The following is a 20,086-nucleotide window of genomic DNA, read 5'->3' as shown; positions in this document are numbered from 1 at the left end:
GGATACCCATTTCTTTTAAATCAAGACGTGCCTTCATGTTATCTTTGCTCTTTCATCAAGGTTTAAAAATGTTCCAAGTAAATTATCGCAAACATTCTTCTCTATATGCATGATATCAAGATTGTGCCGAATAAGATTATGTTTCCAATAAGGTAAGTCAAAAAAGATACTTCGTTTTTTCCATAAATGTTTACTTGGCTGTTGTGTAGATGCTATCTGTGTGTCTTCCTCATTTTCATCCTCGAAATAATTGTCTGGATCTTGAAACAACTCTGCATCTATAGTACTGATACTGACTTCCTCTGGTAACCCTTCGTGCACTGAGCTTTCAACATCATCCCTTCCTCTTTTTTTAGAGGACTTTGAGTGCTTACCATAGCTGTAATTCATGCCATCCATTTGTCTATGAACATCAGTTCCAGAAGGTGGAATAGGGGCACATCCCAATTCTATAGTACCATCAAACAAATTTTTCTGAAATCGAAACGGATGATTTGCTTCCAACCATCGACGATGTCCCATGTAACAAAATTTACCTCCATGTTTTAACCAAATTGAATGTGTTGAATCTCCACAACAAGGACATGCGACCCGTCCCTTTGTACTCCAGCCAGATAAATTGGCATATGCTGGAAAATCATTAATAGTCCATAACAAAGCTGCCCGTAGTTTAAATGTTTGGCCGTTGGAAGCATCAAATGCATCAACACCCTCCCACAACTGTTTCAATTCCTCTATCAAAGGCTGTAGAAAAATATCAATATCATTGCCTGGACCCTTATCTCCTGGAATAACCATTGACAAGATAAGTGATGATTGTTTCATGCACATCCACGGTGGCAAATTGTAAGGTATCAAAACGACTGGCCAAGTGCTGTAGGTAGAACTCAGGATCCGAAATGGATTGAAGCCATCAGAAGCTAAGCCAAACCTAACACTGCGAACATCAGAGGCAAAATCAGGATGCCTATCATCAAATGCTTTCCATTGAAGACTATCTGCAGGATGTCTCAACATTCCATCCTTTGTACGTCCTTCATGATGCCATCTCATTGATGAAGCTATTTTTGATGATGCATAAATCCTTTTCAATCTAGGTATAAGAGGAAAGTAACGCAATATCTTGGCCGGTTTCTTTTTACTCCGCGTTGCATCCAATTCATTCAGTACATCATCTCGATCTTCTTTTTGTGTTATCCATCTTGAAGATCCACATACATTGCATGACTCTTGATTAGCATTTTACCCCGATATAACATACAATCTTTCGGACAACTATGAATCTTTTCGTATCCAAGATCCAATTCTTTACTACTTTCTTGGCTTCATAATACGATGGTGGTAAACGAGTGCTTTCTGGAAATGCATCCTTTAATAACTTGAGCAGCATGGTAAAACTCTTTCCAGACCATCCATTCAAATATTTTATATGAAATAAATGTACAAGAAAAGAAATCTTAGAAAATTTTGTACAACCCGGATATAATTCTTCGTCTGCATCTTTCATTAAGGTGTGATAACGAGCTGTCTCATCATTAGATGTATGTATGGGCTCCTCAACATGCATACGTTCCGTATGCGTACATCCATCAAACATCCCAACTGTTTCTTGTATACTACTGGATTCTCCTAAATTTTGAACATCAAATCCAAAAGCATCTGTGATCAAACCCCTTATATCATCATCTCTTGCAGAATTGTCTTCTAGGCTAGTGGATCCGCAATGAGTCAGGGGTTGGTTACATGATGATGGCAACATAGATTCTCCATGAAAAATCCAGTCGGTATAACCTCTTAAAAAACCATTCCATACCAAATGTTCTTCAACATTTTGTGGATCTAAAGAAGAACTATTTACACATTTCCGACATGGACATAAAATCTTTCCATTCAAACTACTTTTCTCCATACCAAATTTAATGAAGTCATGAACTCCATCTAAATATTCTTTACTATTCTTTGGTTTATTTATCCAACTTTTGTCCATTGTAGGATAAAACTGACCGAACTTACAATTTATCTAAAAATAAAAAAAAATTATACAATCTATATTAATGCAATGAGTAAAAAATATCAGTCATTTCATAAAATCCAAAAAAATAACAGCTAGATAAAGTTTACATAGTAAATGCTTGCTATCATCAACTAATAGGTAAAGAAGGTCCTATCCCATTCAGAAAATGTATTAATTCTATAGGTCAATTACAAAAATCAAATGATATGCAACAAGAGCCGAAAAAAATTTCGGCAGCATTTCCCCTTAGTTCTTCCGTATAGGAAGAACAAAAGGAAAATACCATCCGAATTTTTTTTCAAACCTCTCAGCATACCATTTGATTATGGTAATGACCTATAGAATTACTCACATTTTCCAAACTGTCCATACTGGACAATCAATTGATCAATGTACATAATTCTTTTATCCGTACAAAAATAAATAAATGTACGGATATAATAGAATATGTACATTAATCAAAAGACGGGTCTATGTTTCGATGCAATGTAATTTTTTTTTAAAATTAATTCATAATTAACATTGCCTGGCATTAAATTCACAACCATCACAAAAACACCCATGAAAATCTACTTAGCATGCATTTGAAAATCTAGCCATTTCTGTGATAAAAAGTTGCAACTAATACTATAATTTAATGAGAGATTATCAACCAACTTGAATATTTCACAATGATATAGAAAACTATGCACCATGTGCTCATAATCTCCATATAACATAAAAGATATTTAACTTTTCAATCACAACAAAATGATCTTTGATCAGATGGCTGCGGATGAGATGGACTTGTTTAATCCCAATGACATCCCTCTTCTCCATGCACTCAAAAGCAAGACGCTGAGGTAAAATGGTTGGATACAGTGGAGTACCACCTTGGTGGTGAGTGGTACCTCTCTTGCTGGTTGACTGGCTCTGGCACAGCAACAGGGGAAAAAGATAACAGAGGTGTTTGCCCTGTGGCAGCTGAAATTTATACATAAAGCTTGTGGCTCTAAACAAAAGCTTCTTCTAATGGTGGCCTGCCCATCACTGCAGACCAACAATCTCTAACAAGTCCGATGGAAAAAGTTTTAGAATGCCTCACTTTGACTTGGTCAACCAAACACTTTTAGGCCTGTGATGAGTGAAGAACCGTTATTATATAAGGACGAGAAGATTCGCAGTTTGCTCTTTGCTAAGGAATTAGATTATTCTTTTCCAAGAACTAAGGTTCTGATCAGGGTAGGACGAGAAGATTTATCATTATTCATTTGCATAATCTAATAACATAAGTTATAGTGAACTAGCATCTTGGTGCCATGTAAAGGACTTTTTCCTCTCTCTCTCTCTCTCTCTCTCTCTCTGCATGCACGTGCATGTGCACGCCTGCACATGTGTTTGAGCCGAGATGTGTGTGACATATGAATTTACAGAAAAAAAAATCCCATATGCATAACTATGATTTTGTTGAGACTTTTAATATTTCTAACATAGAGTAATTTTCTTTTATCAGACCGCTCATAAGTCTCGGTCTTCCAATTAGACTCCACATAATGAAGGAATTAAATATAAAAGAAAGGCTATGCACCAAGAAAAAAAAAAAAGGCCAATACCTAATCAAGAGGGGTCAGACGAAAATATTTCAACCAAAGAAAAATCTCACCTCTTGCTAATGAAGAAACAAAAAACTCTTTCGTGGACAATTTACAGGCGAATTCCAGTAACATACTCAGGTAGTCCAGCAAGAAGAGCTTCTTTCACTAAAATAATAGGGATAATGAGTATATAGAAAACAAAAAGCCTATTCTTTTTTTTTTTTTTCCATGATGTACATGGTAATTAAAGGGTAGAACACTTTGCAAGAACTAGGAGAAATAGGGAAAGATTTAACATGTTAATAGACTGTCTCATATAGACCCTTTCTATTTAGCATTTCAAGTCCTCACTCACGGATCTCTACGCTCCAACTCGAGGGGGAGTAATGGAATCCTAAAGATTCTTCAAACTTTGCGTTGATAGAATTCTAAAAATTCTTCAAACCTTGTACATTTACCTGCATAATTACCATGATTATTTGGTCGATTTGAACAGCTCAGTCATAAATTGATTTATAGGATCTAATAAGAATCCTAAAGCTTGTTCAAACTTCTCACAATTATCAGCACACTTTTCACATATATTTGGTTAACTTGGGCAGGTTTGTCATGAACGGATTTACAGGATCTAATATAATTTCAAATATTGATTTATAAGATTTGTGTACATCCTGAATTAATTTTATAAACATACTAAATTTGTACAAATGATGTATATATATATACCTCATTGCTATGCTCAATAAAATTAGGTTATTCTAATCTTGCTTATGATCAAACAAATTAGTTAACTTTCTGCACAACTTCTATGTCTACTCTAGTATACTCAATCCTCAATCTGCTACAACAAATCTGCCTTGATGTAAAGCACAAATCAAGTCAATGTGTGCCAAAGATATGGTAACACCAAATAAAACATGCTGAATGGCACATCATGCAAATCAGAATTCTCACTCTTATTGATTCATCTCTCAGCTATAACCCTGAAGCGTAAGAACATATATAAGCATAAAAGTTGAAGTGGTGTGAACACAAGTAAATTATTATACAAAGAAAAACAGAGGAAGGGAAGTGAGAAAGCACAATAATTGATAGGAGATCAATTAACAGGATTCTGAGAAAGCACAATAATTGATAGGAGATCAATTGACAGGATTCTGTCATTGGTTCCTTTTCAAGCAGATACACAATTGGAGAGCAAATCAAAAAAACACATGGAGGAAAAATGCGGCCTTTTTACAAGTTCAAAATTCATCACTTAACAATAGAAAAGAATGGATCTTTTAAGGAAATTTTAGCCTTCTTTTCTGAATGGCTGCTTAATAACCTAAGATTGTCAGCTCTCTAGGCCTAAGTCCAGTACAAAATGAGTTCACATGCTGCAGGATTTTATGTACATAAAAATGGTTACAAAATCAGGCACCAACAATTTCGGAGGCCTATGTGCCATGATACAAGAAAATCCAACAATTTTACTGTGCTTAAAACATGTGTCCTCGCAAGATGACCAAACTGGCGATTTTATCCTCCAAATCCCGGCCAGCAGCTGCCGGAATACCTCAATCGACCAAATCCCGGCCAGCAGCTGCCGGAATACCTCAATCGACCGACCGCTGACCTCTCTGGGGACTGAAGACCCCTTTTTCAAATGATGAGGGAGGGGAAACCGTCGGTTTGTCTTGATCCGGTGGTTCCAAATTTACCGCCTGCGATTTTTTTTTTTTTAACAATGGGTTGAACGCCGGTGATCTATTCCGGCACCCCCTTTCCGGTCAGCTATAAAAACTTGATGCCGGCCCAGATGGTTGCCGGCGTCGGGTCCGGAGGTGATAAAACCCATCTCCTCTTGAATCTGGACGAGATTCAAGAGGAAAAAATTGAATTTACGTCGAAAAAAATCATTATGAATAACATATCTTACTTTTGTGCCTGCGAAGATGGCCGCCGGGAGGGGAGAGGAGAGGAGGGCCGGTGGGGAGGGGAAGGGCTTGGACCGCGCGGGTGGGCGTCGACAGATGCGGCAGCAGAGGGGATCGAGCGACGGACGGTGGTGAGGCGTGGACGGCGGGTGCGCGTGGACGGCAGCTGCGGTGCCGGCGGCGGAGATGGGCCGGGGTCGGCGGAGAGGATCGGGTGGAAAAAATGAAGGGGCGGCGGTAGATAGATTAGGGCACGGGCGGGGGTATGAAGGAACCTAACGACGCTTTTTAGCGTCGTTAAATAATGACGTAAAAAAGCGTCGGTATTGTTTTTATTTCACGACGCTTTTGCTAAAAGCGTCGGCGTTGACAGTGCCCAAATTTCTCGACGTTTTTAAGCGTCGTTAGATATCGACGCTTTTTAAAAGCGTCGGCAGGTCAGCGCAACCTGCCGACGCTTTCCAAAAGCGTCGGCAAAAAACGGTCGGTATTTACCTATTTTCTTGTAGTGTGCCTGAAATTAATGAGCTTACATCAACAATTTAATATTAATATTTTTATGAATTAAAATGGATAATGCAATATTTTTTTAGAATGATGTATTGAAGTCTAAATGATGATTTTTCAAAATTAAGGTGAGTTTATGAAATATTACATCGGCTGGATTTGATTTTATATAGATTAAAAGTATAAGAACCAAATCTGACCGTAAATAATCAATTTTTTATAAATTTTAATCCGATTCTATCTGATTTATGTTTTTCAATCAACCAAAAACGATGTTTATTGGATCAGATTGGATAGATTTTTTCGAATTTCAATTATTAATTTGCTCAGCCCTATTTGTGGCCTCCAACATTGGTCCTTGCTCGGAGGATGATAATTGGTAATTGTAGGTTCACAATAATCATACGTGCAAGATATAAAAGTTTTTGATGTTAGTTACTAGCTTTTTTAAATTTAGATATTCTATAGATTATAATACTTCGAATACGTAGACAATCTACTTTAGGAACAATTTTCTATCCAATTGGGTCTTGTATATCCAATTGCATCGCACAGTCGAGTGAGGATATCTATTTTGTGGCTGGTGGTACGAGATATCTTGTTGCTCAAAATCTCAGGAATTGCATGCATTATTCAAATGATTGGTGCTATACGACGATCAAATCAATTTCTTAGTTCCAAACATCCAAAAAAGAATATGATCACTATTAGATAAGGAAAATAACTCAATACCTTGCTAACACATTGCAAATAGTTATATGTCAGAAAACATTGTTTCATCTTTTTTTTTTTTTTTTCAAGCAAGCATGGCTTGAATATTAGAATTTTAAGCCAATATTTAATAAAATGCCGATCTAATTTACAATATTTACAAATCCAAAATATCTCTTGAACATAAACCATCTTCATATTGGTTGTCGGCCCATAGCGACTTGTGAGAGTTTGTGTGAGCATGCCTATTGCCTTGCAAAATTTTTGCCGATATTTTAGAGCTATCAAGAGCAAGAATTTTCATGGTTGTCCATTAAAATAAGTGCTGGTGAAATATTTTTCTTTGAACCACACACAATTTGTCTTCGTGCTTCTTGGGTTTTACTGCTCAAGCCCATGTCGACATCGACTTGAACTATATCAGAAAAAAAAAAAAAAAAAATCAATGGAAAGTAAAAATTTTAAATCTAGTTAATATTAGCAATCATTAATTGGGTATTCAGCATTATAAATTCAAAAAGAATAAAATTAATTTTCTTGCAAAATAACAACAAATGTACAATCATATACATACCAATAAAACCCTAATCAGTAAACAATATGCCACTACCACTTCAACAAGGCTCCATGTAGAGTCCACCAAATATTACTCGAGCTTAACCAAAAAAAAAGAAAACACAAGCATTTTGGTTTATGAAGTTAAAAATACGTACGTCCATATTGCCTACAATTAATTACAGCCTCACATCTCAACTCGATAGCCCAATTATCATAGTCCTCACACAAGTTCATCCCCAACTCTTGTACATGGACCCCCCAAGATCCAACGGCCAGCTAGCAGATCATCCATCAAAACAAATTCCCTCTTAATTTCCTCCCCCCATCAAAACCTCTGGTTGTGGTTGTAGCCGCCCATTTGATAACCCCATGATGGGTACTGCTGCAGCGTGGCCAGCCCTAACTGGCCCTGCATCCCATCCCTCGCATACTGCTTCCACAGTTGCTGCTCCTCCGACAGCAGCTGCTGCTTCTTCTCCATGTCCGACATCTGGACGTACGACGGCGGCGGCACCATCAGTGATGCGGTGAACGGGTCTCCTCCCAATATGTTCGTCCCCCCGCTCGTCGGCGGTGCCGGCAGCGCCAGCATTGGCTGCAGCGCCGGTGCCCGGATCGCCACACTGCTCGCGCTCCCGCTCCCACCGTATCCTTGCGCCTGAGCAGCGGCCGTCGCCGAGGTATGCGCCTGGGCGTACATACCGTCCAGCAACAGCATGTCGAATCCCCCGCCCAGCGCCGCCTTCTGGCCGGAAAGGTTGCTCGCCGACTGCACCAGCGCCGTCTCCCAGTCCGACGAGTCGCAGTCCGTGAACGCCTCCCACTTGGGCGCCGTGTCGGATGCTGTGTTCCCGTCGAACAACGCCAAGGCGAGGCTGTCGCCGTATTGTTCTCCGGTCACCGCGTGATCATCTTTCAGGTTGAGCAGGTCGACTTCTTCTTCCAGTTGTTGGAGTTCTTCTTCTTTGTGTTCGGCCGGTGGCTCGGAGTAGTAGTCTTCGGGAGGTGGGAGAGCTTTGATGTTGGAGATGTCGTCGTCGGGCTCTTCTTCTTCTTCGGGGGGTTTGGCGTCGTCGGGTTCGGGGTCGAAGTCGCGGTGTTTCTTAATGTCGGCGAGTCTGGACTTGTCGCGGATGAAGTCGTCCATGACGTCGAGCTTCTTGGCGGTGATGCGCTCGACCTCGGGGTAGTCGGAGGAGCGGCAGATGCCGACGGTCCTGCACCAGCCGTAGAAGACTTCGAGGTCCTCGAACTGCCTCGAGAGGCGGGAGAAGATGCCGTGGACGCGGACGCATTCGGGGACTTGGAGCTCCATGAAGCGATCGATGAAGATGTTCATGATCTCGGCCAGGTCGTAGTAGATCTGGAAACTCTCCTTCACCAACGGGTAGAGAGCGACGTGAACGATCCGGTTGTTCTTTGCCGCTCCTGCTCAAACTCGACCAGCAGAATGAATGAAGTCAGTCGCTAACTAAGCCCACCCAAAATCGGTCCTGTACTTTCTCGCTGTTCTGGGCCTAAAAAAATTTGGCATAGGTTTGCAAGAGGATTTATTGGGCCCAGGTTGGTATGAGATTCAGATTCCTCCCTGTTGGCGTCAGGGCTCAATCTTGAAGGTGACCAATTCACACCCCTAACTAACCAGGCGTTTCCATCGAATCTTATTTTGAAGTAAGAAAATCATCACTACACAACTCTAAAAAAAAAGAAAAAAAAAAATGCTAGGCTATGTTTTCCATTGTTGCCACCTTTTTTAAAAACAAATAATTCTTGTAGATTTTTGATAAAAGAAAATATTTTTTATAAAAGAATAACAAGGGCTAGTAATGCCAATGACCGAGAGAAAGGGAGGGCGGGATGGGATTGGCAATTAACATGGCTAGGAAGGAGGAAGAGTTTGATTTCAGACAGGGAGATGGTTAAAGAGGTGGGAGAGGGAGAGAAAGTGGGGATAAAGGATAGTTCATTGTCATGCAGTGAAATGATAGGCAAGACTTAGTTAGAGGGAGAGGGATAAAATTTTTTTTTTCAAAAAAAAATAGAAATAAAAAATTTACACTTTCATTTTTTAAAAAAATAAAATAAAAATAATCAAACATATTTTTTTCATTGAATTTCATTTTTCAAAGAAACATTAAAAAAAAAAAACATGTTCCAAGTATTTCTACAAAGATTAAACAAAATAAAATTAAAAAAAAAAAAAAAAGACTGTACCAAAGAGGGCCCAAGCTGCAGCTGAGGGCTGGCACGCATCTGTAGCCCTCTAGATACACATCTAAATAACACAAGGTAAAAAACTAGTAATGCCATTTCATTTAAACCACTTTTGTTTATTTTTGATGTGCTCAATTAATCAATGGTCACGCTGTCGAAACTTTTACCTTCGTCTACCATCCATCCACTTCAGACCCGAGAAAGGCGAATGAACGAAGGAAAGGCAAGGCAGTAGACGATAAGATACCTGTTGGCCGGCAGGCGAGGACGCGCTCCATGAGCTGCTGCAGGCGCTGCGTCCGGATGAAGAGTCGGTCGGTCTTCATCTCCCTGACCGGCGTGGCCCTCGCGGCCGCCGCTTCGACCACGGCGGCCTCCTCCTCCTCCTCGTCGGTGCAGATGCTGCTCCGGCTGCGCCGGCGCTTCCTGCGGCCGTGCACGCGGTACTCGAGGCGCTCGTCGAGGTAGAGGGCGTAGGTGCGCACGAAGGCGGAGAAGTCCCAGGCGTCGGAGCGGGAGGTGTCCCGGAAGTCGGCCAAGTTGAGCATGCGCATGCCCCGGCGGGTGGCGGAGTAGATCTCCAGCTCGTAGGCGGGGTCGCCGTCGCAGAGGAGGCGGTGGACGAGGATGAGGGTCTTGAGGGCCACCGTCCAGCTCTTGGTCTTGCCGAGGCGGCGGGCGAGGGTGGAGACGCAGGCGCTGACGTAGGCCCGGGAGTAGCAGGTGAGGCTCAGGATCTCCCGGATGTGCTTCTCCTCCGCCGGGAACTCGTTGTGACGCGTCGCCTTCACGATCGCCACGTCCAGGTCGGACACCGTCGACGTGTTGCTCACCTTCGCTATGCCGATGCTCGTCTGGTCCTTCACCGCCCCCAGCGCCTTCCTTATCGAGCTCGGTGCCATTTCCTCTTCCTCCTCCTCCTTTATTTATATGATCAACGTAGGACTTGTAGAATAACAAATGTTTTGTGTTCTGTCGAAGAAGAAAACAAACAAAAATGCAGCTGTGAATTTTTCTTTAGAAGAAAGAGAGAGAAAGGAAAGAGGAGGATGGGAATTCGGTGTCTTTTTTTGTATTCCTTTTTTTTTTTTTTTTTTTTTTTTTGCCCCCCTTCCACTCTTTGCCTTTGGTTGGGAAGCTGTATGACATGTTGAGCGGGGAATCCAGGAATTACGCGGGTTATGAATGAACGGTTGGAACTCCGGCAAATCAGGAAAGGAGGGGGCAAACACGGGCTAAGGTTGACAGCGTGAGCTCCGAGGGATGGTCGTGTGGAGGGAACGATTTCTTGTCTTTGACCGTTTCTTCTTGCTCATCTCTTTCTCTGCCTCGTCCTGAGTTGGAACTTTGGAACGCTCTTGTTGATCCCATCTTGGTAGAATCAGGAACAGTGGTTGAAGCGGTACGGCCGCCGCACCATTTGGTTTATGGATTCAGTTGCGGCTGACCAAAGTCCAAGTGACAAAAACCGCTTAAAAATTGCACTACGGATCTAAGGTTAGTCAAGGTTTTTGAGGTAATTGTCAACTTTTTTTTTTTTTTGGCAGAATAATTCTTTTTACATATGATTGGAATAAACAATGGAGAAAAATTATGAACCAATAGCGATGCCTATGAATGTATCTTAATTAATTAAGATCGACACGTAGATGCATGCATTGGTGGCAGGGTACGTTACATTGTGAGCAGCAAACAAATCATAAAAACGGTAATGACTGCTGCTACAGTTCAGCTAAAACTTGGGTGGAAAGAAGAGGATTTAGTCAATATCAAAACAGACCATCAACCATCTTAAAGTTCAACATCACACCATCTCTCTACCAAGGCAAAAGAACAAACGTAAACCGCACGATGAAATAATAAAACTCAAAATGTTAGTTTATTATCGAACAGTAGTATGATCATCAAAAAGTAGAATAAAAATAACAGACCACAAAAATACCTCTTGTTTTTAATTTCTATCTGCCTTCCTCGCTTGGAAATGGATACGCCCAAACTTCCTACCCTTAATTGCAGCCCAAAAGTCCGCTATCATGATTTAAAGATCCACTTCGCATTGCTTTTGTTCTGTTTTTATTTGCCTTAACCTAAGAAGAAAACTGAACTACCAGACAACATGCAAGATGAAAACCTTTCATTTTCTAAAATTGTTTATAAAATCTGAGAACTTTTTGTAGGAAAATTTTATTAGATTTCAAAAACAAAAGAAAAAAAAGGTGAAACTGAAAACAAAGCATCACGAACGTATCGTGCTATGGCTAACATCAATCACCATAAGATACCTCTAATTTATAGAGAAACAAAAAACAACAACACAATCAGTGAGGCCATATCAATTAGGTTTTCCTCATTTATTATACCAACAATAAACTTAGAAGCAGATAATAATCATTAACAGCAACTTTGATCAACAAGATCACTAAAACTGGAATTTCCTTCTTTCCAACAAATAATCATGATCAGAAAACCATGTCAGACAGCATAATCATCTGCTCATTCACTTTATGTCATCCACGAAGCTCTTCTTTCATATTGGGTGATCCAGAATTCATGATGATCTCAAGCAACAAGGGACTATTAAATTTTTTGAGCTTCGTAGGTCTAAGACACACTGACGGCACAATTAATTATTGATGGAAAAAACTGGACACTTGTTGATAGAGGAAGTCCCCATTGCCAATCCCCCAATGATTGAATCAACAATAGTCCGAATCCAAGCAGAGAACTCTTAGATGCAAGAGAAGATAATGAAACTTGTGCCTAGACTTTATAGAGCGCGAGACAATCAGAGATTGTCAAATCTTTAGGAATTCTGGCAAAAGAGATAAGAAAAATGTAGCTAGCGTGGAGATACTCCGAATCAATGAAGCTGGCATGACCAACCCTCCAGCATTCACCCAAGATGGATCCCATAGCCATAGCTTGCAGAGCCTGCATATGATGAAGAGAACGATGCACTGCTTTTCTACTGACGAGTACATTAACTGAGTTCTCTTTATTATCATATCAACGGGTATGTTTTAAGCTCCTCATCACCTTTCTTTTATCTGTTTTCTCATCTGTGATAAGCTTAATCAGCTATAAAACTTATCATATTGCCGGACTTAGTTCATTTGACTAGATGCAACAGACTCCTGCAAGATAGTTTCATCACCATCCACTTCATAAACAGGAGCACTCATCTCAGGCACAGATCTTCCAAAATCTTCCATCTAGTAAATTTATAAGAAACAATACCAATAAGTATGAAAGTGAAAATATTTAATGAGAAAGCACATGGAAATGACAAAGGCCAACTGGCCAAGACCACATAAAAGAAAATGTAAAACATTAAAAGAAAATGTAAAACATGTACCTCTAAAAACACTGCTGATTGGTCAGCAACCATGCCAGTTCCTGCAGGAAAAGGATCATTCAAGGCAGCAGCGACACTACCAATGGAAAAGTTCTGAACGTCCATGTTATTTAAATTTGGGGAACTGGGATTTTCAACAAGTGGATACTGGACAAACAGATCACTCGGCACCACTAAATCAGAGGGATCACCTTCCCAGAGAGAATAAATATCATTCAGCTCCATATATTGTTCACAACCAAGTTCTGTTAGCACAGGCTGCAGCTCGTATTCACTGTTTATGGTGCCAGAGCAATTGAGATTGTTATTTATTCCTCCCTGAGCACACAAATCCTCCAATTCAGCATATATTCCAGTTTCTACACCACAGACTTCATTGATATTTTTATCCACAACAGCTGAACTTGATATCTGTCGGACAACCAAAGAAACGAGTTAAATATTCGATAAGTAATGGTTCATTCAAAATAAAACATTCAGCATAAAATAAACTAGGAGACCCCATTATTGGCATTTTCTGAATAGGGAGGAGAGCCAAGGAGAAACTCTGCCAGGTGATCCAATAACATTCCATCAGCATCCAGAAGATTAGGAGTAGAAGACACCTCACAAACACCAGCAGCTACAGATTCTTCGCAAATTGGCTCCAACAAGATGGGCTGATCATCTGGTGGTTTGGGAGAAGATGCACAAGGAAATGAAATGGCGTTGTCAACAATAGGATCATCTTCCCAATCCTCTTCATTGAATGGGGCACCATACTGTTCACCAATTTTAGGACCTCGACCACTTTTTTGGAAGATCTTGCAGAGGACATATGCATCCTGCAAGAGTACATCAAGGAGATAAACTCAGTTCACAATGAACAAATCCAAAAGATGGCATGGCAATCTCTTGAAACCTTGGAATAGAAACAACATTTTGCATGAGCATGCAAGAATCCAATCACAAGCGTACGTGACAAACTAATATACAAGAACACACAACTTCACCACCCATTCTCAAACCTATATTTCATTAAAGATTAATAAAGTTCTCAAATCATCATATTGATTAATACAATATTTTATCAAAGATTAACTCTTTGAGTTTTAAAATATCATATCATTTAATACAAACAGAGTAATCAAATTGCTAGGGTGTGTCTGCAGATGTTAGATCTATTGACATATTCCATAAACCTTGTACATCTCCAAGTCCATTCATTGCTGGGAGAAATTACAAGGATTTCAAATTCCTGAAAGAAACGTAACCAAAAAAGATATCTAATACTTTTCTGATAAGACAGCATAGAAGTCCGTAATAATATAGATAATCTCAAAGATGAATGGCACATAAAGGATAGCACATTTGCAACAAGTCCACCACCCAAAGCCCTTACAAGACAAGCTTGGCATCTACCAGAAACAATAAAACAAAGCTGAATAATATGACCAACCTTTGGACTGTAAGAATAGTGATGCAGTCTACTATATCCAACTCTCATGAAAGAGACAGATATCGGATGTCCTAAGTTTAAATTTAAGTTCCTTGTGCAACTGGACATTAAAATCAGCTAAGCTTCCCACGTAAACCAAACAAAATCTTTGTGCAGGTCAGTGGTATCTCCAGTTTTACTAGATAACTTGTATTTCCATTCCATCTTGATGAGTAAGCTAGTAATTTTTTTTGTGCGCTTAAAAACCGATGTAACATATGGCCTCAAGAGCATATAAAACATGCTTTCTTTTGTGTTCTTGACTTGTTACAGGGCATCAAAAGAAGACGAAGTAAAAATTATTGTCTTCCAATGACTATCTTCCTTAAATTGTAACTTGATATGATAAACTGCGATTGATAACCCCCATCTCACATTTTATTCAAACTGTCTTCAGTCAATGCTTTCTACAACAATATAACAAACAAGAAGCTGTGATTGACCATCCTTTTCTTGTGTCCTATGAAAAATTCCAGCTCAACTTGTTTTTTATCACATTGGAGAACCTCATCTCAATTCTGGCATTGATGACCATGACTGGAAGGAAATGGATATTAATATCGGAGTCCACCAGGATTTGACATGAATGCAATATTACCTCAATCCAACGATGTCCCTATCTAAATGCAAGAGAAAGTATAATGAAGAAGGTTGTGGACTTGTGGCAAAGAAAACGAGGGGACTATGCACACCATTTTAATTTACATATTCAGAATCTTTAGATGTCATAAGCAAAGAAATCTTACCTGATTCCAAAAATTAAGAAAAAAAAATCAAGTAATGTACAGCATATAATTATTCACAGATGATACAACCATACATCCATCCACAGTAGTATACAAGAAGAAAGAGAGATACATACGGCGAGCGACAGTTGCATAAGTGGGGTCAGAAACTGACAAGCAAGCAAGATGTCCAGCATTTTTTTTTTCCATCTAAGATTACGTGTATTGTAGACATCTAAATTTGCAAGGTATTACAAAATTTTTTTGTCCTTCGGAGCTTAGGATAGTGTTAAAACTTCTAAACAGCACAGGAGCTCTTAAAAGTTTGCATTTTATCAATTGTAGTATTACATTGTAGCATCCACATGAGAGGTGTCCTATCCATAGTTTGACACAAATAAGAAACCGCATCAAACAAACAATCTAGACTGTAGGAATCATGAATGTACAACCAAAAAGGTGGCCAATTTAGTGCAGTGGGTGCTGTCCCCTTGGTCCTTATTGATGTGATGATGAGATGATTTACTAGGATGGACTCACCAACCAGTCAAACAGGTTGGGTGTGAGAGTTAATTATGCTCCTTTGCATTACCTCTTTCCTTTTTATTCCTGATCTCCAAATTCAACAAGAAAATGTAATCCAAAAATTAGTGCCACAACAGAGCCATGAAAAATAGCAATATTGGAATTGCTTAACTCCATCACTAACAAGAGGTTAATTGTACTAAGAGTAGAGGATACACCAGCTTAGCAATAATGCCTTGGCTAAACAGAGCCCTTGATGTTCATAATAGCTAATTGTATATAGCAAATCTTTGCTACAGTATGCAGCCATGAGAAACTTGTTCATGCTTTTAAATCCCATAAGTCTGCCAACAGTGGTAGATAATGAAGAAAGGCAATCAAAGACAAACAACAGATCATCTAGGAGAAGATAAAATAGCAGGCAAAAATTCCATGTATAACATCGCAGCATGCAGTCCATGTCATTATGAATAGAAAGCCACAAACACAATAAGATGCAGCAAGGCCCTACTTCCAACCCTCAGGTCTGCAAACTCATCCATGCCCATGCAAACATTCAAACATGCATCCACAATAAAAGATGGTTCCCAGAATTGAAGAAATTTGAGGTATGATAACGTGCAGGAACCTCTGGAATCTATCCATTCACTGGCATTGCCTCTAGAAGGACTTCACTTATTACGCTACCCAAAAATGAAGATCCACTTTGTTCTTCAATCATTAAAATGCAGATAGACATTAAAATTCATCCAAAGGACAATAACATCTGCTACATGAAATAATTAAATAATTCTAGGGATGTACACCCAGTCAAGCACGACAAGCACTGACTGCATATCATAATACTAGGACATATGTCTCTGCACATGACTATGTGAGCCAAGATGGTGGGAGTACAATATTAGCAGTTAATGCAGAAACCTTTTAGCTAATGAAATTCATATGAACAGTGAGTATGTAATCCAGAAAGGCTAAAACAACAGCAGCATTTCAGCTGCATATTAAAATATTCATGCAATAGTTTCCATGCTTAGAATCAATCATGATGACAAAATTAAAAATCAGGGAGGCTTTCAAAATCTCCAAACCTTCAAATATTTGCAGTTTTTTCTAAAATAATATAAGCAAGTGTTCTACAAATGTACAGCAAATAAGCCTTACTAGGGAGTATCCAGCATTAAGCAATTCTTTGTCCTCTAGCCTGTACTCATACATCACCCAATCCGTCCTATTGCCTCGTGGTGCCTTGCCTACATGGAAGATCAGAGTCCTTTTCATCCCCACAGTATGAGACTTATGGATAACAGTTCTATCCTTTCCAGTGGTCTTCCAATAACCAACATCAGTGGCACGATTTGTCCTAGACCCGTTAGGATACTTTCTATCTCGAGGGCAAAAGAAATACCACTCTTGATCTTTGCTACGCAAACGAGATTTGTCTGCACAAGCAAAAAAAAGAGAGAACCCAATAAGAAACATGGGAAACAAATAGGGGGCAAAAAGAAATTAAGCCAAAAAAATTAGGAAGAAAAAGTGTCCCTCAAATGATCAACAATTAGTTCCGTATAAGAATCTAAATAAGTCATCAGAACAACATCATTAGAATAATGAAATCCCAGGAAAATTGCAGGAAAAAATTGTTCAAGTTTCAAAACAATTGAAAGGTGGTATATGTATGATAATACATGTCTCCAATAGCACGTTCAAACATTGCATCAATGATTACAAATAGAAGATACGAAGTAAATGATATCAAAATAGAAATATTGAGAATATTGTTAAAAAAAATTCATCCTTGTACATGAAAGTGGGCAAGATAGATCAAAAAACATATTAAGAGAAGAAGAGATTACCTGGAAGATCCCAAGGAGCAAATTTGTACAGCTCGATTTCGCAAATAGCCTCAAACTGAAAAGACTTTCCCATTACCTTTCTCTTCAAGTAGTACTGAACAAGTTCAACATCAGTTGGGTGAAACCGGAAGCCTGGTGGGAGCAAGGTCTTGTCCATCATAGCGGAAGAATTTTCTTTTCTATAATACTATAATGAGATCTAAAATTCGTCTTAGTCCACTAGAAAGAAAAATTATATCTGCAGTTATCAGAATATCCTCAAATTTATTGCAATCACGACCTCCTTAAACTCGGAACTGGAAAATGCTAACCCAAAAATCCACAAACCCTTTGAATATCTACCAAATCCAGTGCCGAGACAAAACCCTTATCCCTATCAAGTCCAATGCCGAAACAATATACGTTGAGAACACCACAACCGGCTACGGCATACGAACCAAAAGTCACACCAAAGAAACCAAAGGTAATCCTTTCTGATGTCAAAAGACATTTGAGGTGCAAGAAGAATCCTGTACGCAGCAATTTAACATTACAAGAAGTTCAAAAATTAGCCATTTTACACTACCATGTTATGCCAGTCAACTATAAAAACATAAAGGAAAATCACCAAAAAGAACAGCAAAGGAATGCAAGACATGATACACCAGCATGAATAATGCAACTAGGAAAGCATAATAAGACAGATCCTAAATGATAACAGAAAAATGAAATGGTAGATTATATAAGGTGGAGTGGAGACTAAGAAGAAAAAAATTTCAGTCCTACATGTGACCGGAAAAGAGAATCCATCTGACTAAAAGATGGACGACTTGTCGAGCAGTCAGTATAAGCAAATCTTTGTTCCTCACATGGACAGGACAGCAAAGAGCTCCTGACAATAAGCAGAATTTGTATACAACCTCAAGCAGGGACAACCCTGGACTGCTCGGGTGTGATGACAATATCAACCAAACTAAGGTTTAGTAACAGAAGGCCCCAAGCCCAACAGACACTACTCCAACTCAGGATTACAACGTCCGGTTACAAAATCCAGTATATGCCATGTGTAGCAAAAAACAATCCACTACATACGAGTCATAATGTGCAAATAATAATCATAATTTAGGATTCATTTTAAAAAAAAAAAGAATTTTATAATCTAATTCTGAAACTAATTTAAGCAATACAAAATGTTCGCTTTAAATATTTATAGCCGATAAACAAAATCCGTAAGGAATATGTATCAAATCTAACTAGCTGCACATCATGAGACTGTTAAAAATACTAAAAAGATAGCAAAGAGGATGCAGGCATGAAAATTTTTAGCACAAAAGGAAAAATTAAGAAGGATCATCACGATCTAAGGTCTGATCAAGCGAAGAATGAATAAATAAAATTTCTGAAAGAGAGAGAGAGAGGTTGAATCTAAGCAGTTGACAAGATGAAAAAAAGTGCTGATCTAAATAAATCTACAGGAACACAAGATAGCCAAAGAAAAAACTGATTTAAAAACAAAACATCAGATTCATAAGCAACCAGAACTGCATCACAGTCATAAAACCATGGATAAAGGCAGATCTAACGCTGCTTAATCTGAACAATTAAAAGATCAAACTTTCCCCATATAATCTTCCTATGATCTAGATACATCGACAAAAACCCCGGATTTCCAAGCAGAAACCTCGAACCAATCACATCTACAAAACCCTAGTTCAAGATAGAGTCATCATCAACTCTTCATCTAAGATTCTACCAAATCGAAACGATCGCAAAGACATCGAAGCGACAGACGAAAAGTCTAGATGATACAGATTTAGGGATCAAGAGCTTACACAGACGAGAAGCGAGGAGATGTAGAAAAAACGCGCCGCCAGGTCCAAGCGGGTGATGGGAGGAGGAGAAGCAGCTGGCGAGAGGGGTTTATATAGAGAGAGTGAAGTCCTGGGAAACGCGACCCTGTATATATTTGCCGGGTTTAAACGAACCTTCCGCTGCACTCCTTGTCTTCTGATTGGCTGGCTATAAGAAGGAAATTTCAAAATCGGTTTGGTGCCACTCTTCCACAACTCCGCATCATGTATTGGTTACTGATCCAAAAAGACCATAGCCATTGGATCAGCTTGTGAGCTAAAAAGTGATAGTGATGATATTGATGATGATATTAATACGAAGCTGCTAACTATGATAAATATGCTAATTATGTAGTGTTGTATGGATTTGCCTTCCTTCACATGAAGCCACCAATGAATCATGGACTGATCGCTTTGAGATCCATGTAGATGAATGAATAAAGCACTTTGTAATCCAATGATGTATTCATGTAAAGAAAGTTGAATCCTTCTTTTCCATCAAAGATACAACCCTAACTTTTAGAAAGAGCTAGCAAATTGCCATTGAAAGTGGGTTTCAACCTATCAAGCTCTCAAGATCTTATTGAGCCAGATATGTGGTTGGACCTTGGTTCGGAATTGGCGTATTGTTGTTGTTATTACTGTTGTTTTTTGAAGTATCTTATCCCTTCTTAAAATAAATATCATCAAAAAAGCTCAAATAAAAATTATTTTAAAAATAAACAAATATAGCAGACAAATTTCACCATAATATGTTCACGGAGTGAATGACCATATAAAAGACAATCCAATTTGCAATACCATTTGCCTCTCTGAAAATGTGTT

The 20,086-nt window shown here is 39.1% G+C and overlaps 2 protein-coding genes across 3 annotated transcripts; both read right to left on the bottom strand.

Annotated features, from left to right (window-relative positions):
- Positions 1-7,252: 7,252 nt before the first annotated feature.
- Positions 7,253-11,681, bottom strand: LOC105037709 (putative clathrin assembly protein At1g03050). The gene is made up of 3 exons (XM_029262438.2): positions 10,672-11,681; positions 9,745-10,469; positions 7,253-8,711 (listed from the first exon to the last, which is right to left on the bottom strand). Exons 2-3 carry the CDS (start codon positions 10,397-10,399, stop codon positions 7,609-7,611), a joined length of 1,758 nt encoding a protein of 585 aa, XP_029118271.1. The 5' UTR covers positions 10,400-10,469; positions 10,672-11,681; the 3' UTR covers positions 7,253-7,608.
- A 138-nt stretch (positions 11,682-11,819) lies between these two features.
- LOC105037721 (NAC domain-containing protein 82) lies at positions 11,820-19,398 on the bottom strand. Of its 2 annotated transcripts, none has more exons than XM_010913355.4 (6): positions 19,244-19,398; positions 17,433-17,941; positions 16,741-17,018; positions 13,353-13,676; positions 12,853-13,263; positions 11,820-12,709 (listed from the first exon to the last, which is right to left on the bottom strand). In XM_010913355.4, exons 2-6 carry the CDS (start codon positions 17,590-17,592, stop codon positions 12,602-12,604), a joined length of 1,281 nt encoding a protein of 426 aa, XP_010911657.1. In that variant the 5' UTR covers positions 17,593-17,941; positions 19,244-19,398; the 3' UTR covers positions 11,820-12,601. The 2 variants fall into 2 exon arrangements, with proteins under 2 accessions (XP_010911657.1, XP_010911663.1); XM_010913361.4 differs by having other exon boundaries at positions 13,458-13,676.
- Positions 19,399-20,086: the final 688 nt, after the last annotated feature.

This window comes from Elaeis guineensis, chromosome 1 (genome assembly GCF_000442705.2).
Source record: "Elaeis guineensis isolate ETL-2024a chromosome 1, EG11, whole genome shotgun sequence".
Lineage (NCBI taxonomy): Eukaryota > Viridiplantae > Streptophyta > Magnoliopsida > Arecales > Arecaceae > Elaeis > Elaeis guineensis.
Note: the sequence above shows the minus strand (reverse complement) of the source record. Positions and strands in the feature narration are given on the sequence as shown.

Bases quoted from the DNA above. Each gene is read 5' to 3' on its own strand.
- LOC105037709 (XM_029262438.2), bottom strand. From the start codon at position 10,399: ATGGCACCGAGCTCGATAAGGAAGGCGCTGGGGGCGGTGAAGGACCAG. The intron at 8,712-9,744 runs GTATCTTATCGT...GAGTTTGAGCAG, and splicing joins CCTCGCCTGCCGGCCAACAG to GAGCGGCAAAGAACAACCGG.
- LOC105037721 (XM_010913355.4), bottom strand. From the start codon at position 17,592: ATGATGGACAAGACCTTGCTCCCACCAGGCTTCCGGTTTCACCCAACT. The intron at 17,019-17,432 runs GTAATCTCTTCT...TTGCTTGTGCAG, and splicing joins TGCTCCTTGGGATCTTCCAG to ACAAATCTCGTTTGCGTAGC. The intron at 13,264-13,352 runs GTCTCCTAGTTT...GTTGTCCGACAG, and splicing joins CAGAAAATGCCAATAATGGG to ATATCAAGTTCAGCTGTTGT.